General features: G+C 45.2%; 1 protein-coding gene across 2 annotated transcripts in view; it reads right to left on the bottom strand.

Annotated features, from left to right (window-relative positions):
* Positions 1-27,577, bottom strand: part of COQ10B (coenzyme Q10B) — a 262,558-nt gene that overhangs the window by 169,898 nt on the left and 65,083 nt on the right. Inside the window, exon 2 of one of the 2 annotated variants that reach the window (XM_069615733.1) lies at positions 5,668-5,814. The exons of the other annotated variant lie outside the window; for it this stretch is intronic. Coding sequence (XP_069471834.1) covers positions 5,668-5,814 — 147 coding nt within the window. The remainder of the gene's footprint in view (positions 1-5,667; positions 5,815-27,577) is intronic. 2 annotated transcript variants of the gene reach the window in all.

Here is a 27,577-nt window from a genome sequence, read left to right as displayed (position 1 = left end):
ACCTCCTTTGGGACTTCATGGTTTACCTGCCTATTGCTGCCATTCAACCTTCCCACATGCTCCCCTAGCACAGTGTTGTCTTGTTGCAGTATATTTGATGTAGCCGCCCTTCATGAGATGAGGCTTTCCCAGTCTGCACTCTCAAACCAGATTGCATTAGGAACCAGAATGCAATTATGACAATCTGCCTACTTGTGCCCTGTGCTTAACTTGTTCATGTATTGTACCTTTCACCTTTCCCCTCATTCAATTGCTTCTCCCCCCTATTTCCCCATTTTTCTTCAGCACGTGAACATTCCTAATCGTGTCACGACCTAGTCAGAATGGTTTCATTTGTCTCCCTTCTTCACCACCCTCCCTACTCTCATGCTTTAGCACTTGCACGTTTCTGACCTTTCAAGAACATTTTTTTGATTTTGTACCTCATTTCTTTTCCCCTATCCCCCCCATTCCTTGTCTCGATGCTCCTCGAAACACCATTTTTGCTGTATAGTGCACATTGCAAATAGAGTGAATAGCAAAACAGAAATATTCCCAATCTCAAATTCCTGTTGGGGCTGGTTTGCCAGCAGGAAACTGGGCTAAAAAGGGATTTTGTATTTAGGTGTGAAGATCATCAGGGTATTAATCGGCTCTACGAAACTAATATCTGTCAAAAGTTGAGCGAGATGTGGATTCAATGTAGAAAATAGCCAAGACTCCAATCTGTCCTTATGGGGGGGACAGTGGCTGCAATTAAAATTACTCTTACATTTCTATAGATCTTGCAAATGATCCCTCTGCCTGTTAGGACAGTGTTTCTGAAGTCCAACTAAGGTATTAGTAAAACCATTCAACTGAGACAGGGTAACGTAGACCGAGCAGCCAGGCTTATGTTAGGGAGAGAGGGCTGTAGTATTAGTATAATTAAATTGTCATGCACATGGTCCAACGAAACATTGAAACACTATGCATCATAAAAATATATTGTTTATTTAAATACAAGTAGGCCCAGATAAATCTTGGGGGAAATTAGTACCATCACAGATCATATAAACACATTATGGAAACACAGAACACTATGAAGCTACACAGACCAAAGCATATAACCTTATTTGGAACACCCAACAGGAGTTCTAGGGAAGTCAAAACCAATAGTTACTTTTAGATTACTTTCAGTAATACCAGGGTAGTAGACCCATCTGTTGTACCGTGACACTCAGCATGAAATCACATAGTAATATCAACTGGACAATATACGTTTCTGATCTAGTGAAGCCCAGATTCTAGGAACAGTATAAACCTACAACTTTGATTAAGGTTAACAGTTATTCTAGGGGAGTAATAGTCAATTACAGTTGCTTCTCAGTTCATACACTAAGGGAAGCAATAACTAATTTATTTTAGGATAACAGTTCCACACAAGGCAAGTAAAACCTATACACTTTTTACAGGAGCTATAAACAACTTAAAGGCAGGTGTAAACCCAAGACTCTTTCTGGGTCGGTCTGAAACAGACCAGGAAAAGTAAAACCCAGTGTTACACCGACTCATTCTAGGTAGATAAAACCTAATTCAGACTTATTCTGGACAGGCTAACAGCACGTCAGGGGAAGCAAGACCCAGTGGGAAACTTACAAACTCATTTTCTGAAAGAGATAGTTAAGTGAAGCAAACAGCATTACCTTAGGTAAAGAGGCACAACCAATTCACAGGTGAGTAAAATAACCTTACATATACTTTTCAGAATGGCATAACATTTCTAAGGTGTGTAACTGTTCACGCTTAGTTACCAACCAACCCTTTTACAAGTAAGTAACTTTTAAACACGCATTCTCTTTTCTAGGCAAAAGGCCCAATCCTTTAAAAGTCTTTCCCCTATTCTTGGAGCATGAGTGTTTTCAGTGACAGAAAGGGGGGGTGGGGGGGAATCACTAGGGTCTAGGGTCCAACAGGCAGTGTCAGGGTAGGTTCTTAAGTAACAAAAGTCAGAATTCCTAAGGAAGACTGTTCAAACCAGTGAGCATTTTACTTTAGTTAATTGAGCATCCAGGGACTTCACAGAAGACACCCTAGGAGGTTTCCAGCAGGGGCGTGGGTGCACTGGCCGAGAGGACTCCCAATCACAGATAACACCCCAAAACAACACAGGAATCACAAGAGACTTAAGGTAAGTAAATACCCAAGCCAGCACAGAAGAAGATTTTGCAGCAGGATGACTTCAGGATCTGGAGCCAAAAACCATGTTGTTGAATTCCTGCATTAAGAAGACAAAAGACAGGACACTGGAAGGATTTCAGCAGCAAGGATCAGAGAGAAGGCTCTAGGCAAGGTTTTTCGCGTGGCTGGATGCTGCGCTATTTTTTTAGAATATCGATGGTCGGATTCACATCATTTTCAAGGTCCAGCACTCTGGTGAGGAGACTTTCCAGACTGGAATTGTGCCTCTGGAGATCCAGTAGGATGCACGTGCAGTTTCTGCAAGATTCGGAGGATCGTGCACCGCACAATGGCTTGAGGTACCAGGGTATTGGGATATTGCAGCCCCACAATTGCAGCATGGTGTGGGATGGCTCACAATGCAGGTGGTCTTCAGTCTATTGGGTCTCACCAGTCTCTGCATCAGGGGTCATCATTTTCAGAGTCCCCAGGTCGATTGGAAGGAAGGGCTACAGCAGGCTCCAGTTACACAGCAGGCTCTCAGGTCGCTGGAAATCATTTCAGCAGCGAATCTTCCTCTTCGGTTTTGGTTCTAGTAGTTGACTACTTCAGCTTCTAGGAGCGCACTCTATGCAGGAACCCAGCCAATCAAACCGCCTTGCAACATTCAAACCTAAGGGGGTTGGCAATCCTTTCAGGATCTTGCACTTAGGCTGGAAGACAAAGGGATGCCGAGATAGACTCCTCCCTCGCTTCCTGCCTTCACAGACTCTTGAGCATCAGTGGGGAGTCCACAGGACTCCCGCCAAAGATTTTTTTAAAAAAATAAATAAATAAATAAAAAAAAATCGCACAAGTAATTTCCCACCCTGGATGTCAGGGGAAGGAACAAGAAAGGACAAGGAACACTAAAATGGCGGAAAAAAAGAAGACCAGGAGCATTTTGGTAAAATTAGCACCCATGGGTGCCATTACCGGGGCTGTGCAAACAGCCTGCGGTAAAGGTGCACCAGATTAATAAAAAGGTTCACTGCCACCAGCCATTAAAAGGTATGTTTGTCCTTGTAGCATAAATGTTACATTTAAAATGAGAAAGGGGATACTCTATCTCCCCAGCACTCCACATAAGGTGGGGTGTGCTCATTTCACCTAATAAAATGTAAAAATTGATCCAAAGATCCTTTTTACTCTTGGGAACTGTAGTTCTCACAAGGGTAGCTAAAGAAAGTTAAAAGGGGAGCCCCTATGGCAACCCAGCAACAATAGGCACTTAATGTAAAAAAGTTGTCAAAGTGGATAACTTAAAAAGCACTATGGAGTGTCTTAAAAATGACACATATAAAGAGTAAAAGAGTCCGAGAGGTACAAGAAAAAATAATCCACCATTAAAAGCAAAAGGTTCTGGGGTTGACACAGGTAAAGAAGACTCATCATTGCTATGAAAATCTTAACCAACACTACCCAGTAACGGTTTAATGTGAAATTGATACACTATTGAAAGCAATGTTATGGGGACGAGGGAGTCGAACCAAAAATTGCACTTAATATCTTGCAAAGTCCAACTAGTAAAGGAGGCTTTGGGTTTCCTAGAGTAAAATACCACAGAGCATACAAACTTCGAGCATTGCGTTATTGTTTGTATGTAGATGTGGATTTGGCTCCAGCTTGGGCGAAGATTAAGGGCAACTCCTGTCGACCCAATTCTGTTAAATTGTATCTTAACAAAGGTGGCCCGGACAATTATTCTACGGACAGTTAAGCATAGGATAGCTGAATGGAAGAAAGGAAATCAGAAAAATACCTCTCGTCTAGGGAAGCTTCACTAGGGAGAAATCCTGCACTGAAAATTAATTGAAGGATCTATTGGAAATCTTGGCAAAAAACAGGTCTGTAAAATGAACAAGATATTGAAATGTAAATCTAGGTTGGACAGTTGTGTTGGCTATCCCAACCTATTTTTAACATATTAAAGTTGGATATACAAACATCTAGGATTTTATAAAATCATTAAGTGGACTCCCAGGTCTGCCTCCTCAACACCGATGCTGTCCACAACCAATAATCAGAATATTAAGTGGTCTTAATAACGAGAGAAGGAACCGATTCCTGATAGATTAAGATATGCTGCAATCCTTGTCATTATAAAGTTGACATCAATGTTGCTTTACACAGGAGGTAGATACTTGATCAACTGTATTGATCCCTTGTAGAAAGTTTACTTGCAAACTCATACCCTCTGCAAATTGTTGCTATTGTAAGAAAGAAATGGGGACTTGCTTGCATATGTTCTGGAGTTGTGTCAAAGTTAGATTACTCTGGGAAGAAGTTCGAAGTAGAATTGATAGGATTATGGGTCGCACATCCCCAATAACACTGACTGTGTTGGGACGGATTCATCAGCAGAAAGACTTTACTAGAGTTAGAGCAATGTGGTTATATAGAGGCCTCGGGGCAAAAAAGCAGATTTCTGAATTTATGAAAAGCGCAGCTAACCGGCCAGTTAAGATTGGCTACATGATATGGCTATTTTATCTGCTAGAGAAAAAGTTTACTAGAAGGATAACATTTAAAATTATAATGCAATATGGTGTGGCTCTATATGTTTGATTGGATTATCTCATGCAGTTACTTAGTACATGAATTTTTCACGATAAAGGCCCCCATTAACTTTTGTTATTTGAAGTTGTGGCAATGTAAAAAACTGATCTTAATGTTAGTAAATTGAAGTTTTCTATGTTTTTATTAAACATTTGAACAGGTATTGGGAAAAAGAAAACTACAAAAGCGAAACAAGGATAGTGCAGGAGAGGTAGTCTTAATAGTTAAAATTAAATTATGGAGCCAGGAAGCGGTCTAAAATACCAGCATCCCCAATTGTCCAAATGGGGTTATCCTGGCAAAATTCCCATCTCACTATGTCTTCTTTCAATTAACAAATCAAAGTGTGACAGCCAAGCAAGGATTCAGTACAGCTTGGACTGAAGAAAAAGCCCTGCTCGCAAATAATGTTGCTCTATGCATCATTTCATTAGTGAAATGGCACAATAAATTACCAATATTCTATTTAACATACCTCTTAGCTCATGTCATAATAAAACCAGATTAACTATGTAATTAGTCCACAATTAATTGAATTCTTTATGCTTGAATAAAAAGTATCGTTTATCAGTGAGCAAAACGAGCACTTGCTACTAGCCATTTGCTAGTGATATTTGACTTAGCAAGAACGGTATACTGTGTGCATGTATAGAATGGAGGTGGCGAATAACATGGCTGTCCAATAACTTGCAGCTTGAAATTATTTTTGTACCCAGTCGCTATGGTGGCAGTGCATGCTTAGTTTGCACGAGCACTGGGCCGGGAAAATTGATTGCAAATATAGGTGGGGTGGGGCATGTATCATTTTGAAAATCCTCCCCCCACGGCCTGCTTGCGTTCACCTGGCAATGGACATTTCGTGGGGTTCTACAGCATGTTAAAGCACATTTCAACATAATACTTTTAGCAACTATTTAAAACGAGACAAACCCTAGAATTCTTCTCTCTGCGTACTCCTTTCGTCTGGTTGAAAAAGGCGTAGCCAAACTGAAGAGCGTCCTTTCCATGGTTATAGGATTAGAGGCAGACGGTGAAAGGGGGCACCTGCTCATTAGTATCCCACAGGAAGCCAAATGTCTGAAATTATAAAATGTAAGTGTGGCTTAGCAACAAGAACAGCAAAATCATAGCATTAATCCACATAGGGTAGGCATGCTTTCCACAGCTTGTTAATAAACTATCTTTGTCTCCACAAATGCTAAAAGATAACCAGCTCCAGGCACGAGAAAAAAAATGTATATGGCACAGGACGCAGATGTCTCTTTAGATTTGGACTGCAGCTCTTCGGCAACCCAAACCAGTCTGCTCGAGATGAGGGTAAGCATGCAACATGAAACAAAAAAAGAAAACACGCATGAAATGAATTTTAAGATTGCCGAACTTCTGACACTGATTCCATTACAACTAAAATGTGTTGAAGAAGGTTTAGTAGTTCGAGGAAAGAGGAAATAAAATTTTAAAAAAAAAAATCTAAATTCCCTAATCAGAAACTCCTAGAGCTATCCCTCTACTTGACAAATTAGTATGAGCAACTAACAGTTAAAGTTAGTGAATTTCCAATTTAGCGAAAAACGTGCATCACACAATGCAAGGTCTGAGGTATGCAGTGCAGTTACTAGACAATATTGCACACAGAGGGGTCGAAACACCAGAATATGCCCTCCACCACCCAATGGTTAATAACACAGATAGTAGTCTGCATTAATCTCTATAATAAAAATAAAAACATTGTTCAATGCCAACATATTGAAATGCCTACTAAATTGTGCTAGTGGCAGTTGTCGGATGGCAAAAGCAGCGAATGGAGTTTTATTGTTTGACGACAAAAGCGGTTAGGAAAGATTCCACTTTACTGCACCTTTCCTTAGATTTCTATTGACTCCCAAACCTTTTGCTTTTCTGTTTGTATCCAACCTTTTCTTTTGACAGCAAGACTGGGTTTTGCTAATCGGTTATGGGGAACCGACAGCTTGAGGCAGTCTAGTTACTTGTTACTATTTTTAGTAACTTGTTATCATTGTATAATGCACCTTATAATGCAGTGCAATGGGATACACCTTTTTACCCTAGCACTCAAGATAAGGTTTGGTTATTCTAGGTGTGCTAAGTGGACAAGCTAGTGTCAGCAATGACCTTTAACCCTTTTCTGGTGCATTTCATTTTAGCCTTACCGCGTTTGGCTGCTAACTGTGGCTAGTGGTCAAACATGGCCATGACACGAGATTCGTCGCTTGTCCTTTGGCCATCTTGACATTTAGCCTTCTACCTGGCCTGCGAGGCCAGGAAAACCCTTACATGGAAGTGCCCAGGAAAGTAGAGGCTCTTGGCGGGTTACGTATGTTTGCTGCCAGGTAGAGGGCTGGGACTGTCTGGTCCCAATCCACAACTGGTGCCAGTGTGTCAGTGGGTTGCATTAGTTTTCCCGCCGTTTTACATCAGCAGTTCTTTGTACATTCTGCAACTTATGTTTGTTACTTTTGTTAAGCGCATCTCGGTTTCTTCATCAATCCTCCTCTTGACTCACCGGCTGTGATGAACCGTTTGGCTTTCTTGGTATCGCGAGTCAAGGCTGGTACCACGGTAGCAGGAATCTCCCTGGCTTGGTTATCATGGGAGGAGGGTCTCATGTAGCGTTGACATCTGCTGCAAAACACACTGGCTATGCTTTGCGGTCTTACGATTCCTTCTGCTGAGGTTTCACGGGCCTTGGCCCTTATGCGCCATTGTTCTCCTCTTGAATTGCTGTGCCTGGATAGCTGTCTCATTGTGCGGTCTGCCTTGCTTGTTTGGTGCTCTCGTGCTCCACCTTTTATCCCTCTGGGAAAGGGACAGGGCCGTCCGGTGTGCAAGTGTGTGTGAGGTACAGGTCAATTGCCCAACTTTGCCTGACCCTGGTGCTGGGACACATCAGGTAAATGGCTCTGGTGTTTGTCCATCGTCTTTGATAAGTGAAAGTGTTAGATTGAAAAGGGGGGCGGGGTAGAGTGTTTGAATATACAATGTGGTAGGAGGGAGAAAAGGTGTTGAAAGAAGGGGGAATACCGTGTCTCACCCGTCGATGTCCCACTTCCACCCCGAGCACCCCCCCATCCAGGTAATCTTCCCTCAATGCCCCCCCAAACCCCAGGAACTGGATCCAATAGCGATGGCTGTGTGCTTGCAACTTGGATGACAGATCCCCGGAGACTAGTTAGGGAGACACCTTTAGGTTTCTCACACCTATGCAAAATGTTGTGGTCCTAGCATCAAGGGGACCCGAGATGGGAGGCAAAGTCTGACTGTGACAAGCGAGTCCCTTTGCGTCGCCGTGCATCGGTGCCATTCATCCCAAATTGCTTACCTGCCTCCATTCCTGTCCTGAGAGGGGCCCTGCATCTAGTTTTGCTGCATTCTTCACCGAGTCATTGCACCAGCATCAGACAGACCGGAGATCGGCTTGAGCCTGAAACCCCTGGGGATCAAGGGTTAAGGCCTACGTCGGGAAAAGTGACCTTCAACCGACCTGCCAAGTCTCATGAGGAATTGGAGTACAGGAGGAGAGTTACAGGGATCTTACCTGCCCCCTAAACTCCTTTCAAAGTTTGCGAACTTTTATACAACTTTTCTAACACTTTGGCTTTGCCATTCCTTGTTCACACAAACACTCCGAAAGTTGGGCACACGCTCGATAGCTAGTTTAACTCGTCCCTTGACACTTGGAACTGTTCATTGGACCCCAAAGACCCCATCCTAATATTTCCCAGCTTCACAAACTGTGGAAACCTTGCAGAACTTTTGGGCCCAAGGCCCCAGACAACTTAGAGTTGGACTTCTGAAGTTAGGGGCAATTCTCTGAGGACTTTTAGTGCTAATTCTAATAATCTGTACCATTCATTTGAGGGGTTTGATATGTATTTTGCCCTGCACCAGTAATTGTATATATTTATGTAATTTTTAGTATCAAGAGATAATATTACCTGTCAGTAGTAATTTTTCACTGTGTGTTTTGGCCATAAGTAAATCAGTATTTTTATACCCATTTGTCCAAGTGTGTTCCTTGATTGCTTTGCTGTTTGTGCTCAATGTGGACCCCTTACAAGCGCACCACCTCTGGAGACTTAGCCTAGACCACTTGCCATGCTACCTTGAACTGGTTTGGCTACAGCTCCCAAGTGTTGTCCTGGTCACAATATAGGTTGGCCTTCTATACATCTGTCCACCAAGCCATAGTATAGAAAATCAGTCCCAACAAAAGCCGCAATAGGTTTTGCCAGGATAAGAACATAAAAACCTACAAAAACAATGGTAACTTGTACGTGCAATTGTAACACTAGGCAAATCATGAATGCACAGGGGCATGTGATCTCAATACCTACAGTAGCAAGAAGGAACACCTTTACAATACACAGCCCTACAGAGAAGGGCTGTGTATACCAGCTACGTTTATTCACTACAAATATGGAAATAGCCCCAAACGAAATAATACAAATCGGGAGTACTCCTGATGAAGGACATTTTTTCTTTTAAAATAGACGCACAGGAAGCCTGCTACCCCCACCATCCTTTGTTTCATCCACACAACTCCATGGATGTTTGGATCAGTACTACACATAGTGCCACAGCAAGAAACCATTATTACTGCCTGATCTAAAGTGGTATCTTAATGTGCACGAATAAGTAGGTGCTAAATAATGACAACACATTTATTTAAAACATTTTTTACTCATTAACTACTCCCATTGGGAATGGGACAAACTTTTTACTCTGAAATAATTTACTCAAGTCAAATACTACCGCTTCAAAATCTTCAAAACTATTGGTGTAGTCATTCATTGTTGCTACAACCATCATTTTAAACCTTTGCACAAACATTTTAAGACCATAAGACGGACACAGGAATGAGTCCCCATAAATGCAATCCTCTCAGCTTTATAAGTTCAATTTTTCCAACTCCTGACCGCTTTGCTAAAACTTAAAAAGGACAGGAACAAACTAAATGGGTAACACTTTTGCTTTTTCTCCACCACAGTTATTTTTTTTTACTTCCCTGTAAAGAGCAGACTCTGGCAAGGGGGCGGTCATCTGTTCCCAGTACTGGGCTTTCATGTAACAGATCAATGCACTCTGGGAGTTGAAATCTTATTTCAACTGGGTTAACATATCAGAAAACAAGTAATCCCAGTCACTCAGTAGATTGCCCGAAAACATTCCACAAAGAAGAATCTTTGTATTGATATGCTAAAAGAGCATAAATCTACACCAATTACCTCCCTGTTCTTATTACACATTCCTTTAGCAATTTACTTCAGACTCCCACTGCACCCCCTCTCGCCCAAACACCTGCAGGCTCTCTTGATGAAGGCAGCCAAAAAGAAAAACAAAAAACAAGAAATCACCCTCCCAAGTGATCACAGGGCTTAAGATTGATCCAATTCACAAAGATTCAATGGGAGAGTGGGTGAGGTAGGGAGGGTGGGTGCTTGGGGTAGATCGATCAGGGTAGGGCGAGCAAGGTAGGGTTCTAAAGTGGTTGGCCAGTAGGGAGGAGGATCCTCCTTGACTTTTAGAGTGGACAACTAGAATCTGTGAAGTTACTGCATCCTAAGGTTTTAGATTGTGTTTAGTGCTAGAATTTCTTTAAACAAAAAATTAAATGCTTGACCCTTTCCATGTGAAGTTGGTTTTAATGTATTCTTTCCTTAAAAGGGTTTATAGAGCATACAAAGTTCTGGTGAGAGGTGTTCAAATCTCTGAAACGTAATGCATTAGGATGCTTAGGCCTCTCTCCCACTCTACAGGACTCTCCAATCCAGATGTGACCGCCATCTGTCCATTATATGTCGAAACCACCCATTATGAAGCCTAGACCCTTCTCCCACACCCATTATGAAGCCCAGACCTTTCTCCCACTATACAGGACCATCATATCTAGGGATAACCTCCATCTTTGTCTACTATATGGTGAAACGTAATTTATTATGAAACCTAGACCTCTTCACAACCTTGCACAACACCCAGATCTAGATGTGGCCTACACATCTATCCATTATATGGTGAAACGGAGTGTACTGTAAGACCAGGGCCTTTCCCCCACCATACAGGATTCTCAGAAAATGGGCATTTGGCCATACCTCGAAGGTTAGATGCGAAACATAACCCACTAACCAAAAATCTCAATATCAGCATTCTTAACTCACCAAAAAAAAAAAAAAAAAATCAAACCACCTCTCGCACAGCAAGCCGCATGCACTTCTCCGCCCATCCCGCCTTCTCGATTGCACCTGGGGACCAACCTATAACATTCATCCTCAGCAGTAGCCTAGGCACCGCACTTTGGACTCTTGTAGAGTTTCCATGAGGTATTCTGGGAGCCCGAGAGGGAGGCAATATTAATTTGCGTTGTCCAGTTTTGTTAGCACTAGTGACATCACAGCCATGATTCTTATAAATAAATAATAGTTAAGGTATGATGCATATTAAAGTGCAAATCTGAAGAATGACTCACTGGTGTTTCGGCCATGAGGTTATGTGATATAAAGAGCATTTATACCGCACACCATCACTGAGTGGTCCCCTGGCAGATCTGAAAGGCAAGATGCTAGGGTGGGTTAGTAGGGCATAGTGGGAGTAGGCTCAGAGAGATGTGATGTGCGGTGGACAGCTTCAGTTTGGTGATCGCTGTTCGCTTAGCATAGGTGTGTTTCCTCAGTCAGTAGCCGGTCATGTGCGAGTCTACGTAGGGCTTGTCTTGTTGTTGCAATTTAGTGAAGTACGTGCAGTTTGCTGTGCAATAGATGTGGTGTTTTGTAGAGTTTAAGAGGTGTATGCAGAGGGTTGGGATTATTACATGTTGGGTTAGTGCACCATTGCACCCCCTTGGTTCAGACATGTGTTACGCATCCCTGACTACTCTTAATATGCCGTTCCATGAAGGCTCATGCTTCAAATTCTGTAGGGTATGTGCCTGTCTTCAGAGTTTGTTCATCTGTGTGGCTAGATGGTGGTGATGCCTCCCCCAACCCCATTTGTTACGTACTAGTAGATATCTATAGACCTTAATTTGGAATATGGGGTGCACTCGCCATTGCTTCCCAGGCCTCAAAGTGGGATCCCTTCCCTCTGATCTAGGTGAACTCTGGGTTCTGGGGATAGGCTGTATGGTCATTGCTCCTGGTCCCGATTTTAGTTCCCCTAGTATGCGGTGCACTCTAGGGCCCTCCCATACCTTCCCTGAAGGCCCATCCCTGAGAGCTTTAAGTGGTATAGCCTGGGTTCCATCCACCCGGGGTTCAGGCCAGGGTCTATTTGCGTGCCGGTAATTCTCATTGGTTTCAGTCTAGTTCAATGGTGAAGAGGCAGGTTTTAGGCAGTCCTCTGAATCGTAGGTGATCCTTCATGTTGTGTATTTTTCTCGTGAGGGTGTTCAAATTTTTCCTGCACTTGGGAAAATGAAGATCCACCAAGTTCTTTTCCTCAAGTATGGTTTTGTTCCAGGCGGATGTCGTTGCTGGATCCAGGTGTTCCTGTCAGTTGGTGAATGGCGTTTTTCTTTTGTAGGAATTTTGCTCCTTGGCCTTGGATTGCTCTGTGCGGTATGGACATTGTTTTGAATGAGATTCATCATTTGGTAGCCAGTGTAACTACTTCAAAGCTGGAGAGATGCAGTTCCTTCATGATAGTTTGAGGAGAAGTCTGGCCGCTGCGTTCTGGATAGGTTTCTTCAGAAGATATTCCAGCATTCCAAGGTGTAGGCTGTTGGCCTAGTCTATTCTGGACACGAGGGAAATGGATAATGTTTTGTGGGTAAAGGAGAGGAATGGTACTATCCTTTTGATCATATGTAGGAGAAAGAAGCATTTGATTATTTGGTTTACTTGTGGTTCTAGAGTTAAGCTTGCGGTCCATTAGGACTCCAAGGTTTTCTTTACTGTTTTAGATGGCGTGGGCTTGTTTCCCTGGTCTGTAGGCCATGTAGTGTACTGGTTATTTTCCTGTTTTTTTTTTGGAAATGATCATGATTTCTGTATTTCCTGGATTGAGTTCAAGGCTGTTTGTGTTCATCCCGTCGTAGATTTCTTTAATTGTCTACTAGCGCTGTGTTCTCCTCCTGTACATTTTCTATTTTATAGACTATTTCAGTATCGTCTGCGTAGTTGTAGCATGAGAGGTTGTGCCTTTTGACAAGATTGATTAATGGAGTCAGGTAGATGTTAAAAAGGAGTGGGGATAGGGAGGATCACTCCACAGGTGGGGGGAGTGGTGGTGGGGGGGGGGCAGAGGGGGGGATGCGCACAGTGCTGTGTTGGAGATTTCCATTTCTCCCAACCTCTTGATGAGGAGGTCATGGCGGACTGGGTGGAAGGCTGCAGAAAGATCAAATAGTACAGTGCCGAGATTTTGTTGGAATCCGCGTTTGTCGTTAGAGCATCCCAGATCGAGATAAATGCTGTCTCTCTTCCTCTCATAGGTCTGAAGCAGACTTGTGCCTAGTGCAGTAGTTGGTGTGTTTCTGAGTGTTCTCACGTTTGTTAGTAGATGTAGGTTTCTAGCAGTTTAGCCAGGTAGGATATGTCTGATGTAGGTCTGTATTGGGAGAGATACTCCACATTGCCTGCTGTGTCTTAAGAGGTTTGATAAACGCCAATTTGAAGGATCAGGGTACTTTCCCAGTTGAGAAGGATTGGTTGATAAGGCCTCTGTGGCATTCCAACAGCATGCCCTGTGTATGGATTGATTTGTGGATGTCCAGCGGGCAGGGGTCCATACGGGAGCATGCTTTATTGCTATGTTTTACCAGCTTGACGAAAGTCTGATATTTGTTGATGCTTCAGAGTTTCATCTGCAGTTCCAATGATAGTGAGGCAGCTACTGTATTCTGGTTGCTTGGTTTACTTAGTATGATCCGATGTACATCAGTGATTCTAGTTTTGAAGTGGTCTTTGAGGTCGTTGCAAAGTTGTTTGTGAAGGTACTAGTGTGTCGCATCCAGGTGGGTTCCGCATTTCACTTATACTAGTTATTTGTGTGCGTGGACTGCCTTTGTGATTAGTTTGTTGGAATTTTTCGGCTTTGCAAACATCCTTGTATGCTCGGATCTGTCATTGGTATTCTATTTTTGTGGTCCGATCTTAAATCTCTCCATTCTAGCGTGCTAGTCCTTTTCATTGTGTTGAGGAGGGGTGTGAAACATCCTGCCATTGCTTTCTTTCACCATGGTGTGAAAAGGTTTTTCCAGGGAGATGCTGTCAATAGTTTGTGATCCATTTCCTGATTAGGTATGGGTTTATTTTCCTTCTAGGTCCGCTTGGTCCGGGTTGGTGATTGATGGTTTTGTGAGTTCCAATAATTCTATTAAAAAAGTTACTACCTTTGATGGTCTTCCGGTTTCTTTTCCAGATTGTGGAACGTTTAGGGCCGTTTGGCTGCTTTATTTGGTAGTTTGATCACAAATGGAATGAGGTGGTCGCTCCAGATTATCTGTATTGGTGGTGCAGTGGTAAGGTTTTTGTTGGTGAAGATTGAGTCAAGTGTGTGTCCTACTATGTGTGTTGCGCCTTTAACCATCTGGCATATTTTCATTGGCTCGAGTTGCACGATAAGTGATTTTTGTCAGGTTGTGTTTTCTTCGAACCATATGTTGAAATCTCAGAGGATTACCATGTGTGCATGCTTGATGGCTAGGTTTGTGATACGTTCTATGAAGGCGTCGACGAAGGTGGTGTCGGGGGTCTGTAGAGCAGTAGGAAGGCGAGGTTTGTTTTTATTGTTCACCATCAGACGGAGGAGGAGTGAGTCAAAATGTTTGATGTTTAGCGGGTCTGTTTTTATTTTCAGGTGTTCCTTGTAGGCTATCGCAAGTCCTCTTTTTCTTTCCCCATTTACTATTAGGACGATTTGCTATACTCTGGCCTGGCGGACAGATTTATAGAAGGCCAACCTATATTGTGACCGTGACAACTCTGGGAGCTGTAGCCAAAACAGTTCAAGGTAACAGTGACGCGACATCTAGGGTAAGTATCAAGAGGTGGTGAGCTTGTAAATCAGGAATGGATGCTCCCTCCACTCAAGGGTCGCAGCTTCCTGGCAGCACTGCTGAAGATCAAGAGCAAGACAGGGCTCCACCAGGACAGCCGCAGAAGTTGGTTGCCAGGCCACTTCCAGCCGGGTCTCCGGTCTCTTCATGGGTCTCACAGCTGGACAGGAATCTTGGCTCCTTCATGTTACTCCAGCATCTCTGAAAAATGGGTGCAGGGATCATCCTCTTATCTGAAAAGCAACAAGGAAAGAGCCGGAACTACCACTAGACAATAGCATGACTAGCCACACACACCAAAGCAGTGGTCCAATCAGGACCACTGGCGGGAATACTCATGTATACCACTCACCAGTTTAGTTTGTGGATTGGTCAGTCCGAGCCCACATCCTGCCAGCAAACACATAGCCTTCCAGTAGCGCGCCAAAAGCTTCTGCTTGCCCAGACACTGGAAGTCCATATAAGGATTTTCCTGGCCTCACAGGCCCGGAAGGTGGCTAATGAACAAAATGGCCTAAGGACCAGAAAAAAAAACACGTGGCACGGCCACATTTAGATACTACCCACAGTTGGCAGCCAAACGTGGAAAGTTAATGTTAAAGGATTTGTACCGTGCTCCATCACCACCGGAGTGGTCCCCTGGCAGCTCTGAGAAGGGCAAAGGAGGATGGGGGGTGCGAGTTGGTGGGAATAAGCTGGAAAGTGCAAGAGAGCAGTGATGTGCTGTTGGTAGCCTCAACCCGGTTAACACTGTTTGCTGGGCTTGGGGTGTTTTCCGGTCGGTAGCCGTCGTGTGCTGTTGTGAAAGTCTGTGTGGTCTGTTTTGTTGTTGTTGTGTAGTGAAGTTTGTGCTGACTTGTGTTATAGGCTGTGGTTGTGTTTGAGAGGTATGCAGAGGGGTGAAATTGTTAGTGGATTGGTTAATTGGCATTGCTGCCTCGAAGCAAAGCGCTAAACTTCCATATTACCTCCAGGTGGGGCAGGCAAACATCTCTGCACCTCCATCCAGATCTGGCACTGGCCGACAACCACAGTCCCTTCCACCCACATTCATAACCGTGTCCAAGTTCGGCCCCGGCCACCTCAGTCAAACCTGTCTGTATGCGGGGCAAGCAGGCGTTCGTGAATCCATCCAAATCTGGCGCAGATAGCATTCTCAATCCAGTCCATATGCGGCATCGGTCAACCAACACTACTCCATCCAGATGTGGCAGTGGTCGGCATTCAGTCTTTTCCAGCTGCTACCGCTCACAGCCCCTTCGAAGTGTGGCACATGCCAAAGCTCGCAACTAGGTCCAGGCGCTGCACTTGACATCATTCACAACTCCATCCAGGCCCGGCGCATGCCAATGTCCACAACTCAGTTCAAGTGTGGCAACTGCGAACATTCACACAACACTATTCAAATATGGTACCTGATAGAGTTTATGGAGTGGGTGAGGTTGTTGCATGGAGTTGTCCAGGGATGGTAATTTCTGTCCTCATGGGGTAGTCGTGTGTGTCCTATTCGACCTAGCGTTGTCTCTCTTGTTACTGTAGGAGTTTCCCTTAGTCTCTTCTGGGTGTCGTCAGTGTCATCCTAAATTCTGTCATCCTGTTCTTTGCGTTTCCCGTTTGTTTAGTTGTTTCAGTTAGAATCTGCGGTGTTGAAGAGCCAGGGTTTTTAGTCTTTTTCTGTATTGTAGAATTGTAGGTGGTCTTTGGTGTTTATTTCTTTCGGGATGTTCCAGGTTTTTGCGGCTAGGAGGGAGAAGGAGGAGCCCCTCGTTTTCAAGGTATGGTTTTGGTTCCAGGCAGATTTCATTGCTTGATCGGAGGAGTCTCGCTGGCTTGTAAATTGTTAATTTTCTTTTGTAGGAATTCAGCTCCCTGTCCGCTGATTGCCCTGTATGTCATGCACATTGTTTTGAAGATGATGCGATGTTTGACTGGCAGCCAATATAGTGTTTTTAGTGCTGGAGTGATGTGGTCTCTTCTGGATAGCTTGAGGAGTCGTCTGGCTGCTGCATTTTGGATGTGTTGTAGTTTCTTCAGGAGGTATTTTGGCATCCCAAGGTAGAGGCTGTTTGCATAGTCGATTCTTGACATGAGGGCGACGATTGTGAGTGTTTCGTGGGTGAAGGAGAGGAAACGTAATATTCTTCTTGTTTTGCGAAGGAGGTAGAAGCCTTTCTTGGTTACTGCATTTGTGGTTCTATTGTTAGGGTGTTGTCCATCAAGGCTCCCAGATTTTTTTACTACCTTAGATGTGTTGGCGCGGTTCCCATTTCTGTCGGCCACGGAATGTAGGTGTTCTCTTGGTTTTTGGATATAATCATGATTTCTGTCTTTCCTGTGTTGATTTTCAAGTTGTTTGCGTTCATCCAGTTTAAGACGTCTTTTAGCCACTCTATTAGGGTTCAGTGATCGGCTGGAGTGTCTTCGATTAAGGCTAAAACGAAAAGCACCACAAAAAGAAAAAAAGTCACTGCTGCCACCAGCTTCTCTATTTAGCACACCTAGAGTAACCAAAAATCTTCTGAGTGTTAGTCTAGGGCAAATCAAGTGTACCCCATTGTACTGCATTGTAAAATGATAAGTTACCACAAGTGATAAGTAAAGTGGTAAAGTCGCAAGACTAAGGGAAACATTGTTTACCAGTACTGACAGCCTGAAAGATGTGTCAGTTTCCCCATCAAACATGAGCATAAAGACAGTGGAGTGAAGCTTAAGACTTCACTGTAAAAAGCAAAACTTTGGGGGTCCATAAAAATAGAAGGAAAGGTGCAGTAAAGAGAAATCTTTCCCAACACTGCGTCGTTGCTGCATATTGAAGTGGAAGGCTGTGGGCCCGCAGCTGGGTAGGGACTGGATGTCTGACTTGATCTGGGCAAAGGATTGCAAAGATGGGTACATTACCCAGCATATCCAAGCTGAAAGATATTTGGGGTCAATTTCGAGGCTAACTTGCTCGGCAACAAACAGTTTGAAAGTTATCACTACTGATTATGCATTGGTCATTGATCTGGGAAGAATAAAGGGTGGACCCCGCAGTTCACTGATGAGCATGTGCATGAACCTAGACCGACGATGGGTATGGTGCACCACTGTTCAAGCCCAGATGACTTATTGCATAATTGTGTATCTTGTCTGCCAAGGGAAAAATAAAGTTTAATTAAAAAAAATGCATCTAGGACAACTTAGTCGGCTTATATGAACACACACTTTTTTTTCTTAATTAAAATAAATGAGTTGCACCCGGGCTCTCCAGCTCACAAGCAGTGCTGTAAACATACTACTGAAGCCGGAGCACAAGAAACTTGCACTGAATATTTCTGCTATTTCAGAATTATTGTACCCACTGTGCTGGAGTTCTTCAGTAGATCACACTTCAGCCATGCTAGTTTAAATTGCAGTACCACATTAAGCCTCTGCCCAAAAAAATAAACAAATAAAAAACACACACACACACACACACACACACACACTTTTCAACCTACTAGCCAGCCATAAAAGTTATATGCCTCCTCAATTCTCTACATGCAGCAAACCATTTCTTACTTGGATCAGGGTTCAAGACCAGGGGGAACTGGAAGCCAAAAGAGCCTGGTTAGCTTGGCACCAACAGCTACCAGGAGCTAATTGGCTGATGTGAAAAATACACACCCATGTCAATTTATCTCTGTGCGTTTGTGACAATCTATAAACATAAGGACATATCCGACATTTAAAGCATAAGGGGGTCATAAATAATGGACACATTTTTATTTTTGTCTCATGTGGAAGTTAAAGAAATTTGCAGAACACTTCGTACTAGCTCCTCATCCTGTTGTAGCTCCTAGTCACAGAATAATGCTGGATTGCCAGGAGCTGCTTTTAGCTCCTGCTTATCCAATCTTAATTTCCATCCCTGTGTGTAGATAATGTAAACACATACAGATGTTGTATAGAATAGTACATTCGAATGAACCCTCACATTCCTCAACGCCACCTAGTGGCCATCGCTGGAAGTTCACCTCCAGTTCTGAGCCACATCAGCAAGGCATATGGGTATGAAATTAGCCCAAATTCTGAAATGTTTCTTCAAGAAAGGTTTTCAAAAACACCAAGAAAGTAATGGTGGGTTAAAAAGTATTGAAAAGATTCCAAGATGGCTGCCACACTTTGAAGACATGTGTGCAGTGTGTTCCGTCGGCTCCACCTGCATCACAACAGTGCCTCACCCTTCCCCAGTGATGTGTGGCTGAGAAAGCTAAGGTGACCCCACTTGCCTAGGAGCAGCTGTGCGTCAGGCATCCAGCTTCCGACGAGTGCTCAGCCACAGAGATTTGCATCGAACACACAGCACGCCTTTTCAGGTAAGGCCCTTCAGCGGGTGGCAGACCAGGGATTCTATGGAATATATCGCCCTTCGGAGTGGCTCTGCATTGTCAACTCTCACAAAAAGATATCGGGAACAGTAAACAGGTGAAAACTATACGGCACAAATTTAAATTCTTATAACACTTCAGGAGCTGAGGTCAGAGCTCGCACTATCCCTGTGGAAACTAGCTGGTACAAGTAACTCCTCCGGTACGCTGCACAACTTGTTGGGAGCCTGCTGTGACCTTTGTCACGGATGGTAGCAGAAGTTAGAAGCTTACATGTACTCACATCCATAGGTCTGCTCTGGACCTAGTTATCCTGGGAGGTATGTTTCTCTGGCCTTTGCCCTCCTGCCTGCAGATCTAGTGTTTCCATCAGTGCCCTTGCAGGCCGATAACTGGAAGGGGAAATTATGTCAAGGTTACAAGCAACATTTCGCGCTACATAGGTATCGGGAGACAGCACGATAAAAAGGAAACAGCTGCTCCCTCACACTGAATGTGACCACAGACAAACTTCAACAGCTGCATTTTGGGCAGGAAGACATTCGCACACTGGCCTACCTGGCTCCTTTTAGGGACAACAAGCACTTCAAACATGATTGGTAATGAATATCAGCAAGTTGATTTTGTGTACTCAACTTTATTGATGTGGCATCTGGATGTCAAAATTGGTGAGAATTAAAACAAAAAAAGGAGGAAAGGACACATGGTGGTGTTGCTGGTAAACTCTCCTATGTAATCACAATCCCTGCAGCATAGGCATGCTTCAACAGTGCCAGTTTTCACCGGGTAGTGCCGGACTACCCCCGTCTCAGACCATCTCCCTTATTTTTTAACCTGTGGAGGGAGTTTGCAGGGGGGGGGGGGGGGGGGGCGGGTATGGGGACCCAGTAGTTGTGCAATAACCAAGCAGCAAGCCATGTAGACCAGAACAAATACACTAGTGTCTGGTTCCTGGCTGTTTGTGCTCTAGTGTAGAGAGGGTGGCAGGAGGCTACAATTATCTACGCACCTCCAGTTTACCCATGGTCCTTTAGCGGTACTCCGGGGGGGGGGGCATACACAAGTGGGGGATACTAGGGACCTCCTGGCTAAACAGAAACCAATACAAAAGCTGTGGCATGCAACGACCCAGGCGACAGCAGCAACTGAGATACAGGTAATGCTATTCAACCAACCAAAACATTTTTTTAAAAAAAACTCAAGGAAGATTTTGCAGCGAGAATGCAGCATTTCCAAGACAAATATATGGACTAATTTCAATTACAATTCACCTCCTTCACATCAGAAATCAGACAATCGCCATCAGACTTTAGCAAGGAAATAGCTACCCGAGTAGAACATACACAAGTCAACGAAGGGACTATCCAAGAACCAAAAAGCAAGCAGATATTGCGCTTGAAGAGCTGGCCCGAGCACAACGCAACCTCGAATTACAATGTGAAGATTCAGAAAACAGATCCGGACGCTCAAATATTCGGATAAGATATCTTCCGTAAAGGCCCAAAAAGAAATGACCCGGGGGCTCCCACGAGATGTAGTTGCAGCATGTACGTCGTACCGCAGAAAGATCACATTTTGAGGAAGGCCCCCAACCAATCCTCGATCACCTACAAAGGGCCGGAGAAGCAACTTTTTCAGGATCTCTCCCAGATCACACAAAATGCAACCAGTGGTCAGAGTATTGCAAACACGAGGGATTAAATATAAATTGACATTTCCCCATCGGATTGGTTTTCTCTCTAGATAGACACAGGATTACAACACGAGAGTCGGGTATAGCCCTACTGCAAATTCAGGAGGAGGATGCAGAAGCTTCATCTGAGCTGGAGGCTCGTCCTTCGACTCATCAGCTGAAAACCTGGTAGTGGTCCATAACACGCCGTGGGAGGAAACAAAATTGAGGACTGGAAAACGTGACTTAAATGCCCTTACACCAAGCCACCAGAATAATGATTTGCTATACAAGATTATGTACAAAAGATGGCCTGAATTGGGCAGTAATGACTATAGCTGGAGGAGACTGAGCACAACATCTTGGGACAGTTCAGGTAACAGATGGGGGTACTAGGTTGCCCTGCACGTTGCCTTGGTTAAGATTGTTGACTCACGACCAGGGTCGTATCCCCCAGATAATGTTAGGTACCGCGGCTCACACCAGGGGGCATTGTTTGGGGATTATAGAGCAAAGGGGAAGCTGGATGTGGAGGGAGAGGGGTGGTCTATGCATGGTATATATTGGAAAAGAAAAAAAACAGTACCGATATATTATTTGATAGTGTACATTGAATAAATGGGTCAATTTAAATGCGTAACGTGAAATGTTACAGGTTTGAATGCGCCGGCCAAACGTAGGAAGCTGGAGGCTCTATTGGGGCGTCACAAACCAGACTTGGTGTGCTCCAAGAGAAACAGATTAGCTCCACGTATAAGACAAATGTACGGGGTAGGGTCGCAGGGGTGATTAACGCATTGATATCTGCTCCCCATATCTGTCATGATTCCTGCCCCTCATGTCCCCAGCCCTCGATCAAAAGGGCCTCTCCATCCCTCCAAAGACCCACTTGGAATCAGACATGGCACTTGTGGCACCAGACTCACTCACTCCCATAGGATAACATTGGGGTTGGACTTTTAGTGAATTGATGGGGACAAGATGGATGCCCCCACATATTTCGGTGGCCAGAACTGCATGTGCGGTCTAGTATTTTGGGTGTGGTTCAGCCCAGAGGTACCTGGGATACCCAGAGACTATTTAAGCCACACCCAGGCTGATAAACATGCTTTGCGTTTTCTGCAGCGTGACACTCACCGTGTTCGGATCGGTCTCCAGTAGGCCTGCATCTTTCTTCTGCGCTCAGCTCCTGCAGGAACACCACCACCACCGTTAGGAACAGCCTTACCTTGCGGCGCTTCTGCCCATCATTCATCGCTCCTACTGTTCGGCGGGCATCTTCGGCGGTGTCAATCCCATCCCAGCACGCCGCTTCCTAAGGAAAAGGGAAAAGAACAGAAAAAAGGCATTAGTAATCATTCTGCAAACCTTAGCTTATTTTTAAATACTGTACGAGCTTAAAACACTTACCTGAATCCCAGCCACTCTGGGGAAACTCTGTCTCCGGAACTTCTCATCCATCTGCAAGAGGGAAAAGACACTCCAGGTTAGCGTGGAAACATCTAGAGGCGCCGCATACCGCGCTTACCCACCGCATTTGTTATTCCTAACCGGCATCCACGCTGAAAATGTTGCGGCACCTAAGACGCAGAAAAAGAACTCAGTTCAATGCAAATACGAAAGGGGTGCATCGCGCTCTCACTCACCTTCAGCGCTACTCATCTCAGCAGCACGCCGCCATCCCCGGACGCCGGCCATCATCTAAGGAAGGAAAGGAACGAAGTTAGAGAACTGTTCAAAGGATTTATTATACTTACCTGTCGGACTCTTGCCATTGAAGTAACTAGGCAGCAACAAGCCCACATCAATCAACGCGCCCCTGCGCTGAAGGCAGGACGAAGAGCACACTATCCAAGAAAACAAGGTGAGCTGTGGATCAAAGGGAAGGGTTGGACCCCGGGGAAGAAGGGGTTCAAGCACACAGAGACAATAGGGAGTTAAACTCTACCAATCCTGTGTTTCAGGCCCAGTCTCCAGTCGAATAGCCTCCAGGGAAGGGTTCGAGGTCGTAAGAGGTCAGAACAGGCTGAGGGACGTCCCCGTGGATACCAGGTGAGCGTTACAATATCAGAGTGCTTCACACTAAAATCCACAAAAGGGGTTCGCTATGTTTTTGTGATTCTGGAAATAGACCTTGCCAGAACGGTAGCCTCAATCTATGCCCCAAACACAGTTCAAGAGGTGTTCTTCAAATCAGTTATCACACAATTGGAAACCTTTAGCGAAATGAACATTTTATTAGGGGACTTCAACTTGGCTCGCTTCGATCCCAGAGAGGATCCAAAGCCAACCGTTGGGGGCAATCGTCACCATCTAAAGATGAAGATATCAGCCCCCACAATGGGGCGTGTGCCTGCCTTCGTCAAAGCATCACTCCACAGAGCTTACCTCAGAGGGGGAGGCTAGGTCGTCATGAGAGTGCACCCTGCTCAACTGATGGCCGTACACCTAACATACCAGTAGCAGATTCGACAGTGCTGCATGAGTTGCGAGAAATCCCTCCAGGAATTCCGGTTCCGGGAGACAGGGGAGCTAGTAAAGGCCAGATCCGAGAAATAGGATAGACCAGAATGCAGAATCGGCAAAGGACACCATGACCACAGAGAAGGGCTTCGCCGCCATATTACAAGAAAGAGACATGCGTTTAGACAAACCAAAAACTAGAGAAAATGGACAGGTTACTCCAGCTGGAAACAAATCAGTCATCTACCACTGATTTAGAAGCACAAATGGACACCAGACAGTCAACCCTGGAGAAGAAAGACGAGGAAAGTGCCCTGCAAATAGACTATTTCGAAAACAGGGGGAGGCCGAATAACCTCTGGCTTTTTGGCCTCCCTGAGGTGGACGGGGAGACAGAAGGGGACATTTGCTGGGTGGTCAGAGAGGTGATCCGGCTCTCGTTTGGAAATGAGGTGACAACGGAACCCACGATAGATGGCACACAGAACGCCCCTCCCCCCCCCCCCCCTCCATCCTGGTGCGCTTCCACTCCTATGCGGAAAAAACTAAAATCCTGGAAGAAGCCAGAAAAGCCAACAACATTACGTACAACGCGAGAATATCAATCTTTCAGGACCTCTATGCTTTCATGATGGCCAGAAGACTGCCATCCACATACGCAGTTTCTACAGAAAAAGGGGGCCCTGTGCTGGTGGGGCTATTCCTTTTCCCTTTTTTGAATACATGGGCCAAATATCTCGCCTGGTCACTGAAACTGACATGAGAGGGGCAATCCAAGAATAAGTGGAAAACGGATGACCAAAGACAGCCCACAGGTGAAACAGCGGGGGCAAAAGAAGGGAAAGGAAACGCGAGGGACCACAGACAAATCCCGGGATCCAGAAAGTTCCAAGAAACTGAACACTCCACGACGATGGCCCAGGATGTTCAAACGGGTGACAGAGGTCGTCACCTGGGCCAAGACAGTTCAGACACATGTGACTGGTTGTGGCTTGTTTCCCTGACAAACAACAAGTATGGGGGAACCTTTGACAAGGGGGAAAATGGTAGAAAGGCAACAATCAGGAGGATCGAGGGCGGGAGGGGGGGACACAGGGCTCAATATATATGATGTCAACTTAAGGAAGGGGCCTGCAGAAACAGGCATGCTGGTGGTCTGGCCAAGCACCAGGAATGGTCGGACTTTTTGGCTGGGTGCCTGGGGGAGGGTGGTTACAGGGGGAAGGTATGAAGGGTGCGGTAAGAGGGGAGGGGGGCAGTTGGGGTCAAGCTCCATACGGGGAGGGAGAAGTGGGTGGAGGGGCGTGTCGTGGCGAAGAGCTGGTGGTTTCAAGCACACAAACCCCTTTACAAGGGCCAAGACAAGGTGAAATAGTTCAAGGGGCAATCCCAGGGATACCTACCAGTGATGACCCGACGCACAGCAATGGATGACCACTTACCAGTGCTGGAGATAGGCTCCCTAAACGTCAGGGGAATGAACGCGCCCACAAAATGATCGCTACTTGGCTGGGAATTTAAACAGGCCAAATTAGACCTACTCTTCCTCCAGTAGACCCACTGAGCGAGGGGGAAGAACCGGCATGTGGGGTGGAGGGATAGGGGAAGTATTCCACGCCTCGTAAAAAAACTAAAAAAAGGGGATGGCTATTCTAATGGCCAAGGACCTGGGCTTCAAAATGGAGGCGTTAAGAGACCCGGTACCTGTGAGGGCTAATGGGATCCCAGCTAACCCTGGCAGTGATCTACGGTCTGAACGAAGGTCAGGTGCTGTTTTGGGAGGCGATAAGGGACAAACTAAGACTCTTCGGCGAAGGCACCCATATAGTAGGAGGGGACTTCAATATGGTAATAGACCCCTTGAGAGACGGGAAGAGAATGACCTCAGGCACCCCTGGTGGTGGACGACCCCACATCGAGTTTACACAGAATCAACCGAGTGCTGGGCGAGCAGTGCACCCCCCTAAGCTCAACCAATGGGGACCCCCCCCCCAATACACATACTAATCCAAAATCCACGCTACCCTCGAGGATGGACTATATTCTGGTGGATAGTTCCCTACTCGCCCCATGATGGAGCAAAGGGTAGACCAGTACCCTGGTCCGATCATGATCTGGTAAGAATTACTGATGGGAGGTGGGGGGGCAACAGCGATGATGAGAACTGCTGCTGCTGTGAGAACTCGGGATGCGTGGCCTGCATTTCGGAAGGCGAGCCACGACCGCAATGCATCACCGAGCTGCCAGACTTCAGGGCAGCCTGCCTCACACGGTCCGTGTTGAGGATAATGATGGTGCTTATGCACGAACTTCGCGCAACTGTTTGTCCTCGTAATCCGAGTAACGAGTAAGTATACTCTGCTTGTCATGCCACTCCTATTTCATGGTCTTCTACTATATCCAAAATTACATATCCATATCATTCGTAACGCATGAAAGTCATTCAATAGTGTGCAGTGTCTAGATCACATTGTCCGAGCAGAAGGCCATTAGTTACAAGAATTGTCATTGACAACAAACATTTATTAAACTTATCTTGGTCATTTAAAAACAGTTTGTTTCATTCCTTTTCACAGGTGGTACAGGCTGGTGGCCTATTGTTCCTTGACATGGTGGCTTCATGGGAGGCTTGGTCACCACGTTCAAAGAGTGATACCCGCCTGTGCCATTTGTGCCATAAGAGAAACATTCCCGAGTGACAGCGGTCAGTACAGGGGTTTTTCTCTCGCCGTCTTGCAACCTGACCTGTACAATGTTTAAAGTCTTGTATTTTTGTGTCATCAAAATAAGATACAAAATAAACGCCACATATTTTAACAACGGTTGTTTTGATTTTTTTAAATGAATCAAGTGTGTCTCCATTCAAGGATGGACGTCAGACATCTGTGCTCGGAATGGGTGAAGGTCAGGTCGCTGTGAAGCAGGGTGGTCATTATCTAAGCTAACATAATATATTATCAATAATGCATGCACTAAATAACACTTGTTCAAAGTCTTTCAGTCGGTTATTAAAAGTCACACATATCTATACTATCAATTAACATTGAATTATACAGGCCTTAGGTCAAGGGTCTTGACCACTATAATACACTGTTTGAAGTGTGGGTCTGTGCTAACCAGAATCTCTGGTATGTGGCATTTGTTATTGATAGGCAACGATATACTGCAGTAGGGGTCTAATGTTAGTTGGGGATCTGCTAGGTGGGCATTATGGCGTGGTCAGTGGTCTGGCACATGAAGAGAATACCTTGCAGGGACACACGGTCAGAATGGCAGCAAGTTTCCACTGGCGAGGGTGCGTGGGCAAGGACACGTTTGTGGAGATGAACAAGCTATGTTCTTAGTTCAGGCTGGTTCACATGCAGGACCGTGATCTCAGAGGAGGAGTGATGTGTTACGTTTGTTTGCCTGGAAAACTCCAGAGGTATTTTCAACAGCTGAGTGGGAACGAGGGTGTGGGCCATGTGCTCTGCGCGCTGTACTATCTCAGTGAGGCCTGGTCACCAAGATGGCGTGGAAAGGGGTTACAAAAATGGATGCCCTGTGTCCTGCTCAGTGTTCCCATCTACGCGAATGTCATCCAAAGTTATCACATAAGGGCAAGGGGCGAACCCACTACTGGAGGCACTTGGTACGAGTTTCTACTGAGAAGTAAAGGATGAGAGGGGCCTGATGGCCCATCGCTCCCACACACTTGCCTGCACGCCCCAGGCCCATCCATCCCACCCCCTCTATCAAAGGCGGTTCGCACCCGGGGATGAGCGCTGGCATGGGGGGCCGTCACGGGCGCAAACGGCCAAGGTGCCAAACAGCATGTACACTTCAAAAGGTATCGCACGCCCAGGGGCCACCGCTCACATGGCCTCCTCAGACCCTGTGTCTCCAGGCAGGCCTCCCCTGAGGCAGGCCGCCCCTCTGCAAACCACATAATACCACGACATACACACGTTGTTCATTCACAAAACACCCCCGTTTCTAATACTTTATAAACCACTTGATATGTCTCATGAGAACATCTTTGTGCTTTGCAAATCAACTCCTGAACCTTCTACCTGAGAAGCACTGAGATCTATGCTAATCTGCTCGTCGTCGTGCTATTTGTGACCGCTTCAAGCAAACTCGTCAGTGTGCTACCTGTGGCCATCTACCTGTTCTCCTGCAACATACTGCTCTGCCTGCTGAATCCAACTGTTTGTTGGTCAAGGTAAGGCCATGTATCCTAGTCATATTTCGGTCATTTTTACATTTCTATCTATTTTCCATTACAGTACCCAATAGAGCTATGGTCATTGGTCTCATTGCTATGGACTTGAGTTTCAATTGTTGCTATCAATAGATCTATTT

Source organism: Ambystoma mexicanum, chromosome 9 (genome assembly GCF_040938575.1).
Source record: "Ambystoma mexicanum isolate Mex_15411 chromosome 9, UKY_AmexF1_1, whole genome shotgun sequence".
Lineage (NCBI taxonomy): Eukaryota > Metazoa > Chordata > Amphibia > Caudata > Ambystomatidae > Ambystoma > Ambystoma mexicanum.
The sequence above is the reverse complement of the archived record's forward strand: the minus strand, read 5'-3'. Positions and strand labels throughout refer to the sequence as shown.